This window comes from Schistocerca gregaria, chromosome 1 (genome assembly GCF_023897955.1).
Source record: "Schistocerca gregaria isolate iqSchGreg1 chromosome 1, iqSchGreg1.2, whole genome shotgun sequence".
NCBI classification, from domain to species: domain Eukaryota; kingdom Metazoa; phylum Arthropoda; class Insecta; order Orthoptera; family Acrididae; genus Schistocerca; species Schistocerca gregaria.
Genome location: NC_064920.1, coordinates 465,655,337 through 465,668,661, shown reverse-complemented (window position 1 = coordinate 465,668,661; position 13,325 = coordinate 465,655,337). Strand labels below are relative to the sequence as shown.

The window sequence follows — 13,325 nt, the reverse complement described above, 5'->3', positions numbered from 1 at the left end:
AGCTGGTGTGAGTGTATGCATACCATAATTTTTTTGGTTGCTGTACAGATATAAAAGGTAACTGCACTGTTTGTGTATATATTTGAATGGTAAAGTTACTGTGGCTTACATTGTGTAAAATGTGTATATATTGCATTGTAAAGTTACTATCGTTTGTTATGGCATGACTAGAGAGGATGACTGTGTGTCCGATCATGAGGGATGTATAGATGCAGCACATAGATGACCGTGAGGATATGAAAAATAATTTCAAGTGTAAAATTATATGTGCCATAGATACTGAAATTCGTTCCAGAAGTACAGTTGTCAATACGAAACATTACCTGTACAGTGATCAGTGTCACAGTGTAGCAGCAATAGTAATATTTAATTGTAGTTACACTGGTAAATATCTTCGTAGCTTCCAATATTCTTGTACGTCTTGTATGTATTTGATGATCTGTAGACAAGTTTGCGGGTTTAACTGTTGATGCAATTTAGCGACCTGTGCAAAATAATTTTATCTCTGAAGAAAAGGTGGATTGTGGTTCAATACCGGCGGCGTCAGTAATTCAGTGCGTAAATTCGATAAGAGCCAATCATAAAGCTCGATTCACTCACATCCTTTGTTCTGGGATATAGGAGCCTCTACATAGCGGTGAGATCATTTGCGTATGTTGAGAGCAGAAAAGCTATCTTGTTAGGTCCTCGAGGAAGTCTGTATTCGGCGTTATTTTCGTAAACAGGTTCTGTCAGGGTAAGAAGTTTCGTGCATACAAGCTGAGACTTCAAGAAAGCGAGTGTTAACTATTTCTGGTACACTATACTCTCAGGGAGACGTCGACTTGGCTGTTATTTTTTACAAAGCCATGTGATGTAAGAATAATATTGACAACATTTTAGATGGCGAGTTGCCTTGCAGACATTTAACGGCGAGGTGAGGTGTGAACCAGCTGGGGCAGGTATGCATAAGTGAGTACATAACACATGGACCATCACAAACGCTAGTGGGTAGCAGCCTGTGCTATTCTGTCATTAGCAGTAAAGACAAGTGCTGCCTTAAGGTGTCTCGAGTATGAAGCAGACGTGTATGCACCTTGCAGTTCTGCGTCGTCGGTAGAACCATGTTTTTATACTTGGAAATAGAGAGAAGTATCCCCTGCGTCTGGCAGCGACTCGCTGCTGAGCACGCCCCCTGGAGCATCTGGGCGCCCACCCTACCACGTCAGCTGCATCGACCAGATGCGCACACAGCCCAACTTGGAGTGTCTGTGCTCTGTATATAAGTCTTCACTCCCATCTGATCTCGTCATCATCAGCATCTAGCTGAGGTCTAATGTTTTGTATCAGCGTGATAAATGTACTCCATCCCTAAATAAAATGTTCCAGAATAAATAACGTGCAGTCCTTCCCTACACTATACAGCAGCCCAACACAGGCTGAGACATTTTGGCTCTATTTTCCCCCTACAGACCACCATCTTGGATTACATCACAGGAGGGCTGACAGCACCAACTGGTGGAAGTACTGTGTACTAGGTCATTTGGAGTCTAGATCTCGTGGTGGATAGACTGCCCGCAAAATGAAGACTTGTGTCCAGAGGCGTTTTCCCTCCATTTCCTCCCACCATCTTGGATTACATCAGGAGATGGGTGACAGTACCCTCCGGTGGCAGTATTGTGTACTAGGCCAGTTGGAGTCTAGATCTCATGGAGGAGACACAGCCTGCAAAATAAAAACTTACGTCCAGCACAAAAAAAGTCATTTTCCCGGCATTTACACCCACCATTTTGGATTACGTTATGCACTCTGCTGGTGGTACTGTGTACTTGGTCCAGACCTTGTTGTAAACACACTGTTTGACGCCATCTTCAATAACGGTAATTGCGTCATCACCTGATGTCATGGTAGCACCCTCTGGTGGTGGAACTGTGTACTAAGTCAGTTGGATTCCATACCTCGTGGTGAACACTCTGTTTGCTGCCATCTTGGATTGCATTACAGATGAGAGCGCCCGCTGCTGGTGGTGATATGTACTAAGTGAGTTGGGCTCTGGACCTCATGGCGAACGCACCTGCATGAAATTGTTTAAAGAAAGACTTATCTCCAAGTCAATTTTTTCCCACGAATCCTTAGGAGGAGGTGGCGGTCGAGTGACTAAGGTTAGTAAAATGTCCTTTCTTTTACGCCATTTTCTTAGATTAGCAGCGAAACCACAAGTTGTGTATCCTCCCACCAAAATTCAAACTTAGCGCCAGTTCATAGGAGGAAGTGGCAGTCGGGTGACTTACATTAGTGGAGGTAGGCCGTTTGAGCTATGTTCCCACGATTTTCTTTGCTTAGTAGAAATAACTGTGGTGTGTTGCATTATCCCGTAGGAATTTGAACTTACTGCCATTTTTCTGGGTGAGGGGGTCATGGCACTTTCCCACAAAAATTCAAACTTCCATCCAAAGTCTGCCATCTTGAGTGATGTCATGGCCACCATCTTGGATATTGTCATGTGCTGTTGCCAAGTCTACACGACGCCATCTTGGATGACGTCATCGCCGTCATCTTGGATGAAATTGGCAACAATGCATTGTGTTCCAGAATCCCCCTTTCTCCAATACTTATTTGCACTCCACGTATCTACATGTAGTATTTATTATACATGTGAAAGTGAGCAAATCTTAAGAAATGTCTGTGTTTTGTGTAACTTAGGCGGAACTTGGGTGCCACCCTGGAATTCGCTTAGTGGAATGTGAGAAACCACCTAAACATTCTATCCAGACAGGTGAGCACACTGACTCTCGTCGTTAATCCTCTGAGTGTATTCGATCTGGGGCTGGCATGCCTCCCCGGCCAGGGAATCTGAAGCTTCATACGATTTCCTCTATTTGCGTCATCAGGAACTTATTGATGCTGGTAGCAGATGTAAATTTCTTTGCCTTTTTCATAAGGTCATCACGGCGTATTCAGCCAACTGATGCACATTAAATAAAAGAACATCGTTGAAAATAGACAACTCCTACTATAACCACTGAGGAAGTGGTCAGTAGCATCATTTATCATTCAGTCTTAACGTGACAAGGAAACGTGAGAGTTCCAACGCTATCCTACTTTAAACCTGCGGAAAGTAGAAAGCAACTATAGAATGTTGTTTACACTAGTACACAACATTTTTTTAAAACCTATAACGGTTGATGGGTTATAAACAAAACATACAAATAAAACTTTATGAAAAGTCATCCAGTCAAGAATTTGTTTTCTTTGTTGAGTACGAATTTCGGTTTAAAATCCCAACAGCTCACTGATTCATGGCAATAGTTACACATTTATACTACGTCTGTCGTAAAAGATTAATGCATGACGACATCACCAGTTATTGTGCTTCCTATCTTCAGTCAAGACCAATGTAACTTAATAACTTTCAGCGTAGGAATTTCATAATAAAGAACTGCTTTTACATCTTTGAGATGTGGCAGAACGAAACCAGAATGCACATGAAGTTCTTATAAGCAACGATTCGGTCTACATCTCAATTCACAAATAATTACTTTCCTAGAATGATAAGATTGCTGCAGCAGTCGAATTTCTCCCGCCACTCAACATGTGAACAAAGCTTCCGTTGATTTTGATATTCATGTCACTGATGTTACTTTGGCTGCTGTCACTCTCATAATCATTGCGTCGTCTCCATTTTCCCTCCCACTAAGATAATGAACTACGGTAGTACTCATCACATTTTCTGTTGCACTACAAAAAGATAATTTGTGTATGGCGTTGTGCCAACAACGAGGTAAGCAGACACAAACACAAGCTCGGATTAAGTTGGGGCGTGCTAGGAAATAGCCTGCGCTCGTTTCAGAGGAACAATACCAGCATTTGCTAAATCTGGATGGCTGGACGGGTATTTCAACCAGCATCCTTCTGAATGTGAGTTCAGGGAGCTGGCCTATGAGCAACTCCAGTCGTTTTATTTCAGTACAGCTTGGTCAGATGAAGTCCACGCTATTCGTCCACGAGACTCAAGAGGGCCATAGACACGGGTTCACAGGTAGATGCCGTGTTTCTTGACTTCCGCAAGACGTTCGATAAAGTTCCCCACAGTCGTTTAATGAACAAAGTAAGAGCATATGGACTATCAGACCAATTGTGTGATTGGATTGAGGAGTTCCTAGATAAAAAAACGCAGCATGTCATTCTCAATGGAGAGAAGTATTCCGAAGTAAGAGTGATTTCAGGTGTGCCGCAGGGGAGTGTCATAAGACCGTTGCTATTCACAATATACATAAATGACCTGGTGGATGACACCGGAAGTTCACTGAGGTTTTTTGCAGATGATGCTGTGGTGTATCGAGAGGTTGTAACAATGAAAAATTGTACTGTAATGCAGGAGGATCTTCAGCGAATTGACGCATGGTGCAGGGAATGACAATTGAATCCCAATGTAGACAAGTGTAATGTGCTGCGAATACATAGAAAGATAGAGCCCTTATCATTTAGCTACAAAATAGCAGGTCAGCAACTAGAAGCAGTTAATTCCATAAATTATTTGGGAGTACGCATTTGCAGTGATTTAAAATGGAATGATCATATAAAGTTCATCGTCGGTAAAGCAGATGCCAGACTGAGATTCATTGGAAGAATCCTAAGGAAATGCAATCCGAAAACAAAGGAAGTAGGTTACAGTACACTTGTTCGCCCACTGCTTGAATACTGCTCAGCAGTGTGGGATCCGTACCAGATAGGGTTGATAGAAGAGATAGAGCGGATCCAACGGAGAGCAGTGCTCTTCGTTACAGCATCATTTAGTGATCGCGAAAGCGTTACGGAGATGATAAACTCCAGTGGACGACTGCAGGAGAGACGCTCAGTAGCTCGGTACGGGCTTTTGTTAAAGTTTGCCGGCCGCGGTGGTCTCGCGGTTGTAGGCGCGCAGTCCGGAACCGTGACACTGCTACGGTCGCAGGTTCGAATCCTGCCTCGGGCATGGATGTGTGTGATGTCCTTAGGTTAGTTAGGTTTAAGTAGTTCTAAGTTCTAGGGGACTAATGACCACAGCTGTTGAGTCCCATAGTGCTCAGAGCCATTTGAACCTTTTGTGAAAATTTCAACATACCTTCAGCGAAGAGTCAAGCAGTAAATTGCTCCCTCCTACGTATATCTCGCGAAGAGACCATGAGGATAAAATCAGAGAGATTAGAGCCCACACAGAAGCATACCGACAATCCTTCTTTCCACGAACAATACGAGACTGGAATAAAAGGGAGAACCGATGGAGGTACTCAGAGTACGCTCCGCCACACACCGTCAGGTGGCTTGCGGAGTATGGATGTAGATGTAGATGTAGACCAGTAGCTAACCAATAAAAGTAGTTCAATCTCAGGCAGAGCAGTGTTATTGCTTCATGAACATACTTTTTTTTAGTGATACGCTTTTCGCATGAGAATGGAGCCATATTCAATGCAATGATTTTAATGAGAGAGAGTGTGAGATACAATCTTGATCCGATTTTGCTACTACGTTCTCCCAGATGGGATTAGTTGAGCTTACAGAGATCGTGAGTAATTCTGTGCACCTCTAACTGCCTTTCCCAAGCAGAGTATTTTTGTTCTCAATAGTACTAGCTGTAACCGAGCAAGTAATGAAACAATGCAACAGTAAAAAAAGAAATGTCATCAGTCTGTAGGATGGTTTGAGAACCACAGTGTTTTACTAGGGACAGTCCTATTGGAGGCAGTGTCCTGTGGCACGCGGGGTAGCCTCGAGGTCTCAGGCGCCTTGCCACGGTTCGAGCGGCTCCTCCCCTTCGGAGGTTCGAGTCGTCCTTCGGGGATGGGTGTGCGTGTTGTCCTTAGGGTAAGATAGTTTAAGTTAGATTAAGTAGCGGTTAAGCCTAGGGACTGATGACCTCAGCAGTCCCGTAGGGACTTACCACCACCACCGCAGTATCCTGTTGTCTTCCTCCAGAGCTTCGAACAGACTTGACCGACCAGGTACAGAGGAACGAAAATTCCACATGGACTCCTAAAAACGCTGAAACTCGGCATTATTTCACATTAACAAACATAGCTTGAGGTTAAAGGAAGGATAAGTGACAGATAAAACTTTTAGAACTGATTAAGGATCTAATTAGAGACTTTTGGATTCGTAATTATGAACTGGGCACTGAGCCACTTAGGACTAAAGCTAGAAGGCAAGTTTTGGTGTATAGCCATAATGAAAAATTTCAGACTTTCTGCTATACATTAATGTATATTAATTACAGTGTCAAGTCTCCCTAAGCTATCTCTAATGGTTGCATCATAAACAGCAAACTGCCATGTCCTGATTTCAGTCTCCTAATGACGTAGTTTCTAAAAGTTGTGCTTGTTTAGTGTTGTCACTGGCTGTGAGGCTGAGCACTTTCAGACGGCGGCCCCCCCGTGTTGCTGTGCGACGGCGCGCTCGTCACCAGGCGCTACGTGCTCACCGTGGCGCAGTGCATCATCCACAAGAACCTCAACCGCTACAAGCTGTGAGTACTCCTCGCTATTCTCACTCCCAGCTGTGGGGCGTCATTGGGAGTCCGTAAGCTTACCAAAGAGAGAGAAACATTTGAAGTCTTGGTGGGGTCGCAACATTAGATGTGACGATGCCGTTGACTACGTGTCGTACGAAAGTTCTTTTAGAGGCGGGGCATATGCTGAATGCCATAAGGATTCTCTGACTGCTTGAAACGCTATATGCTCTTTTAATGCTAGGGCTGGACATGACGGTTATGCAATGAAGCGATTTTCTTGTGAAGCTGCTGGAAATTTATCATTCCTATGTGAAAATCAAATCCATCAACAATCACTAACCAGTCGGGTGTAGGGTCACCGACTAGTTAGTTGAGGTTCAAGTAGCCGCCATACTTCCTCAAAAGGGCGATGAAAGCCCCTTCAGATTAATAAAACCGGCAAACTGCGAGGACGGATTTCTGACAGGAAATGGAGGAAAAAAGGTCATGTGAACATGTGACCAGAAATGCATCGTTGCCGTGGTAGACGAAGCTGACGAATTAAAGTTCAACTGACCACATACCGCGTGTTCGTCGTGTGTTGTAGACTGTGTGATTGATTCAGCATGGAATGGTCTGGTATTCATGTCGGGAACAAGCCGAGATGGTGAAGCAAATGGAAATGGAAGAGAGGTAGTACAGCTATACCAGAACGAGTACTCTCACAGACGCCAACTGCATCACACATCGTTTCAAGTCCTTTTTGGTCGTATGTGTAATCTCTGATCCTTTCAGAGAGATGAACGTGCAGGGATCGGCGAATTGTACTTACACGACATTTGGAGGACCGGGCTGTACAGTATATTGAGACGAACTGTAGTACAAGCTCCAGACAAGTTGTCAGCCATTATGGTGTAAGCCAGAGTACGATTATGTGTCCTCCATCAAAACCCCTACTATTGCATTCTATGGAGGCCAATTTGAACATCTGTTCTGACATTGATACGATGAAGCTCTGTATTGCATTCTAAGACGATTCGTTGTCATTGCACTCACCTCGCCCATTTCTGTTTATACGTTTCATTTTCCTCCATTTACAGTGAGCAATCCGTCCGTTCAATTTGTCGATTTATTAATGTTCACCCTGTATAGTCTCCTACATGCCGCTAGAGAGGGTAAAACTGTATATGCAAAAATTTTGCAGTGGCAGCCCCTTATTCTCGAATTTTCCAATGCTTTGTCTTGTGCATCAACCTGCAAGTGCCTATGGTAATAGGTTTAATAAATGGCTGGTCAATTGGAAACGCTTTAAATGCCAATTAGTGGTAAGATACACTCGAAACCAGGCTGGGTGTTCCTTTCTGTAAGATGACTAAATGTACAGTTCTTAATAAAGTTGTGCGTCAAGCCTACTAAATATTTGTAACGTCAAGGATCTCTTAAAATATGTTTATCTTCTATGAGAGGTTCTTCTCGGATTTTCAGAGTCGTTGTGATCTGCTGGTGATTGCTGTTGGAGCCTCCATCACAGCCTGTCTGGCCAGTCCAAGTGTAATTCTGAGCTGTTTTAGTCTACAGTGAGACAGTGTTGTGGCGCGCCTGGGCGTCTGACTAGTAACAGCGTGCAAACCATTTAAGCGTTGTTGCTTCGCGGCCTCCCGTCGGAGGTTCGAGTCCTCCCTCAGGCACCGGTGTGTGTGTTGTCCTTAGCGTAAGTTAGTTTAAGCTGGATCAAACAGCGTGTAAGCCCAGGGACCGAGGACCTCAGCAGTGTGGTCCCATAGCAACTTACCACAAATTCCCAAATTTTTCATCCATGGCATCGTGCAGGCGCAAGTTGAGTGTTATATGGCCCAAAAAACACAGCTGGAAACACCTACGTAGGAAACATGTATACTTATCCCATAATGCATTGTAAACTTATTTGTTGTTATTTAAGTTCTCCGAACTAGATCCATAAGAGCAGCTTCTGTCTTTTACAAAGAACTTGCTGATATATTAATCCGAAACTTGAGTGTATTTTATACCTAAATTAGTAAGTACGAGGCTTATCTCACTAGGGGTAAGATAGATACTGCCTACAGGAAAATTAAAGAGACCTTTGGCGAGAAGAGAACCACATGTATGAATATCAAGAGCTCAGATGGAAACCCAGTTCTAAGCAAAGAAGGGAAGGCGGAAAGGTGGAAGGAGTATATAGAGGGTTTATACATTGGCGATGAACTTGGGGACAATATTATGGAAATGGAAGAGGATGTAGATGAAGACGAAATGGGAGATAAGATACTGCGTGAAGAGTTTGACCGGACACTGAAAGACCTGAGTCGAAACAAGGCCCCCGGAGTAGACAACATTCCATTAGAACTACTGACAGCGTTGGGAGAGCCAGTCATGACAGAACCATTTGGTGAGTAAGATGTATGAGACAGGCGAAATACCCTCAGACTTCAGAAAGAATATAATAATTCCAATCCCAAAGAAAGCAGGTGTTGACAGATGTGAAAATTACCGAACTATCAGTTTGATAAGTCACCGCGGCAAAATACTAACACGAATTCTTTACAAACGAATGGAAAAACTGGTAGATGCGGACTTCGGGGAAGATCAGTTTGGATTCCGTAGAAATGTTGGAACACGTGAGGCAATACTAACCTTACGACTTATCTTAGAAGCTAGATTAAGAAAAGGCAAACCTACGTTTCTAGCATTTGTGGACATAGAGAAAGCTTTTGACAATGTTAACTGGAATACTCTCTTTCAAATTCTGAAAGTGGCAGGGATAAAATACAGGGAGCGTAAGGCTATTTACAATTTGTACAGAAACCAGATGGCAGTTATAAGAGTCGAGGGGCATGAAAGGGAAGCAGTGGTTGGGAAGGGAGTGAGACAGGGTTGTAGCCTCTCCCCGATGTTATTCAATCTGTATATTGAACAAGCAGTAAAGGAAACAAAATAAAAATTCGGGGTAGGTATTAAAATTCATGGATAAGAAATAAAAACTTTGAGGTTCGCCGATGACATTGTAATTCTGTCAGAGACAGCAAAGGACTTGGAAGAGCAGTTGAACGGAATGGACAATGTCTTGAAAGGAGGATATAAGATGAACATCAACAAAAGCAAAACGAGGATAATGGAATGCAGCCAAGTTAAATCGGGTGATGCTGAGAGTGTTAGATTAGGAAATGAGACACTTAAAGTAGTAAAGGAGTTTTGCTATTTGGGGAGTAAAATAACTGATGATGGTCGAAGTAGAGAGGATATAAAATGTAGACTGGCAATGGCAAGGAAGAATTCTGAAGAAGAGAAATTTGTTAACATCGAGTATAGATTGAAGTGTCAGGAAGTCGTTTCTTAAAGTATTTGTATGGAGTGTAGCCTTGTATGGAAGTGAAACATGGACGATAAATAGCTTGGACAAGAAGAGAATAGAAGCTTTCGAAATTTGGTGCTACAGAAGAATGCTGAAGATTAGGTGGGTAGATCACATAACTAATGAGGAGGTATTGAATAGAATTGGGGAGAAGAGAAGTTTGTGGCACAACTTGACAAAAAGAAGGGAGCGGTTGGTAGGACATGTTTTGAGGCATCAAGGGATCACAAATTTAGCATTGGAGTGCAGCGTGTAGGGTAAAAATCGTAGAGGGAGACCAAGAGATGAATACACTAAGCAGATTCAGAAGGATGTAGGTTGGAGTAGGTACTGGGAGATGAAGAAGCTTGCACAGGATAGAGTAGCATGGAGAGCTGCATCAAACCAGTCTCGGGACTGAAGACCACAACAACAACATCATTAGAAAAAAAAACCAACTTTATGAACCAGTGGTGACACAGGTAGCTATACAGATATTCTTGAAACAGCTTCATCAGAATACCCCAAGATCTTGTTCAGTGATACCACCCTCTTAGCTAAGTGGCCAGTGGATCTGACTGCCATACAATGGGCCAGAGCTCGATTCCCAGCCGGGTAGGAGATTTTCTGCGCTAGTGGATTAGATATTGTTTAGTTCGGCTCATCATTTCGTCATCAATGACACACAAGTTGCCCATTGTGGTGCCAACTGAGAAGATTTGTAACTTAGCTGCCGAACTTCCCCATGTGAGGACTGCCGGCTAACAACGCGGACAATTATTTCATTTCACTAACAGGTTGACATGTAAATAAGACGAAAGCTTAAGAAATTCGTTTCCAGTGCGAGACACACTTTAAGGAATTCTGAAATTTTTGTGTTCCAACCCTTTAGACACACATTAGTAGTAGCTTGTAGTTTGTATCGTTTTGTAAAGAGATGTCAAATGTTCACATGTGTGTGAATTCCTAAGGGACCAAACTACTGAGGTCATATGTCCCTAGACTTACACACTACGTATCCCTCCGTTACTCGCGCGAAAATTCGTGACATCATCACTCGCGCGGATGTCTGGTGTCATCCGCAAAGCAAGCGGTCAGTTTGTACTCTTTGAGCGCTCTTATGACTGGTTTTATAATTTTTTAGTAAATATAAATATAATACATTTAATATTTGTACACAGTATAATACACTCCTGGAAATGGAAAAAAGAACACATTGACACCGGTGTGTCAGACCCACCATACTTGCTCCGGACACTGCGAGAGGGCTGTACAAGCAATGATCACACGTACGGCACAGCGGACACACCAGGAACCGCGGTGTTGGCCGTCGAATGGCGCTAGCTGCGCAGCATTTGTGCACCGCCGCCGTCAGTGTCAGCCAGTTTGCCGTGGCATACGGAGCTCCATCGCAGTCTTTAACACTGGTAGCATGCCGCGACAGCGTGGACGTGAACCGTATGTGCAGTTGACGGACTTTGAGCGAGGGCGTATAGTGGGCATGCGGGAGGTCGGGTGGACGTACCGCCGAATTGCTCAACACGTGGAGCGTGAGGTCTCCACAGTACATCGATGTTGTCGCCAGTGGTCGGCGGAAGGTGCACGTGCCCGTCGACCTGGGACAGGACCGCAGCGACTCACGGATGCACGCCAAGACCGTAGGATCCTACGCAGTGCCATAGGGGACCGCACCGCCACTTCCTAGCAAATTAGGGACACTGTTGCTCCTGGGGTATCGGCGAGGACCATTCGCAACCGTCTCCATGAAGCTGGGCTACGGTCCCGCACACCGTTAGGCCGTCTTCCGCTCACGCCCCAACATCGTGCAGCCCGCCTCCAGTGGTGTCGCGACAGGCGTGAATGGAGGGACGAATGGAGACGTGTCGTCTTCAGCGATGAGAGTCGCTTCTGCTTTGGTGCCAATGATGGTCGTATGCGTGTTTGGCGCCGTGCAGGTGAGCGCCACAATCAGGACTGCATACGACCGAGGCACACAGGGTCAACACTCGCCATAATGGTGTGGGGAACGATCTCCTACCTCTGGTGATCGTCGAGGGGACACTGAATAGTGCACGGTACCTCCAAACCGTCATCGAACCTATCGTTCTACCATTCCTAGACCGGCAAAGGAACTTGCTGTTCCAACAGGACAATGCACGTCCGCATGTATCCCGTGCCACCCAACGTGCTGTAGAAGGTGTAGTCAACTACCCTGGCCAGCAAGATCTCCGGATCTGTCCCCCATTGAGCATGTTTGGGACTGGATGAAGCGTCGTCTCAGGCGGTCTGCACGTCCAGCACGAACGCTGGTCCAACTGAGGCGCCAGGTGGAAATGGCATGGCAAGCCGTTCCACAGGACTACATCCAGCATCTCTACGATCGTCTCCATGGGAGAATAGCAGCCTGCATTGCTGCGAAAGGTGGATATACACTGTACTAGTGCCAATATTGTGCATGCTTTGTTGCCTGTGTCTATGTGCCTGTGGTTCTGTCAGTGTAATCATGTGATGTATCTGACCCCAGGAATGTGTCAATAAAGTTTCCCCTTTCTGGGACAATGAATTCACGGTGTTCTTATTTCAATTTCCAGGAGTGTATATTCTAACGCTTGAAAGAATTTGACCATTCAAAGAACAATATCTTCAGCTGAATTACTGGTATTACATGGTCCCTCTTGTTGCTTACCGACATACGGTTCTAAATTCAAAGTGTAAGCTGTTTTTACATCAACCAAAGAAAACACCTTTAACCCATACTTTCCTGGTTTGCTAGGAATATATTGCCTCAACAGAAAGTTTCCTCCAAATGCCAAATGCTGTTCGTCAGCAGTAAGAAATTCACTAGGTGACAAATATTTTTGGCAATTGTTCGTGAATAGTACTTATCTGATAGCAGCCAACGTGTCAGTGTCTCTGCGAACACCTCTACCACGGATATTATTTAACCACGGACATCTGAACAGAAACTTGAATCGGTTTTCACTTATGCATAAATAACATGATTCAAGTCCGTTTCCCTTTGAGTTATCCCACAATTTCGATATACTCTTCCTAGAAAATCTCAAAGATCCACTTAGATATAACAAACCAATGAAAGCTCTGATCTTTATCGCATCTGTTTCTTTAGCGTCCCTTTCCCTAGAGTATTTACCACGAACTTAATTGATGTATATATTAGTGCATGTTGCCGATAATGCTTCTTATCTTATCATCCAAGAACAAATTCAAAATTTCTATTTCTATCTTTTTTATACGAGCTTGATTTTTTGGTCCAGGCAAATGACTCGATCTACTTCTAACACTGGTGGATATTTATTTTTCCTCCGTTTAGTTATTTCATCTTTTTCTAAACAAATGCATCCTCTTGAATTACTTCAAAAATGGCTCTGAGCACTATGGGACTTAACTGCTCTGGTCATCAGTCCCCTAGAACTTAGAACTACTTAAACCTAACTAACCTAAGGACATCACACACATCCATGCCCGAGGCAGGACCTGTGACCGTAGAGGTCACGCGGTTCCAGACTGTAG

The 13,325-nt window shown here is 44.0% G+C and overlaps 1 protein-coding gene across 2 annotated transcripts in view; it reads left to right on the top strand.

The window, feature by feature from the left end:
• LOC126352770 (CLIP domain-containing serine protease HP8-like) overlaps positions 1-13,325 on the top strand; it is a 62,223-nt gene that overhangs the window by 35,168 nt on the left and 13,730 nt on the right. For both annotated transcript variants that reach the window (XM_050002713.1, XM_050002712.1), the window contains one exon: positions 6,376-6,481. In XM_050002713.1, coding sequence (XP_049858670.1) covers positions 6,376-6,481 — 106 coding nt within the window. The remainder of the gene's footprint in view (positions 1-6,375; positions 6,482-13,325) is intronic.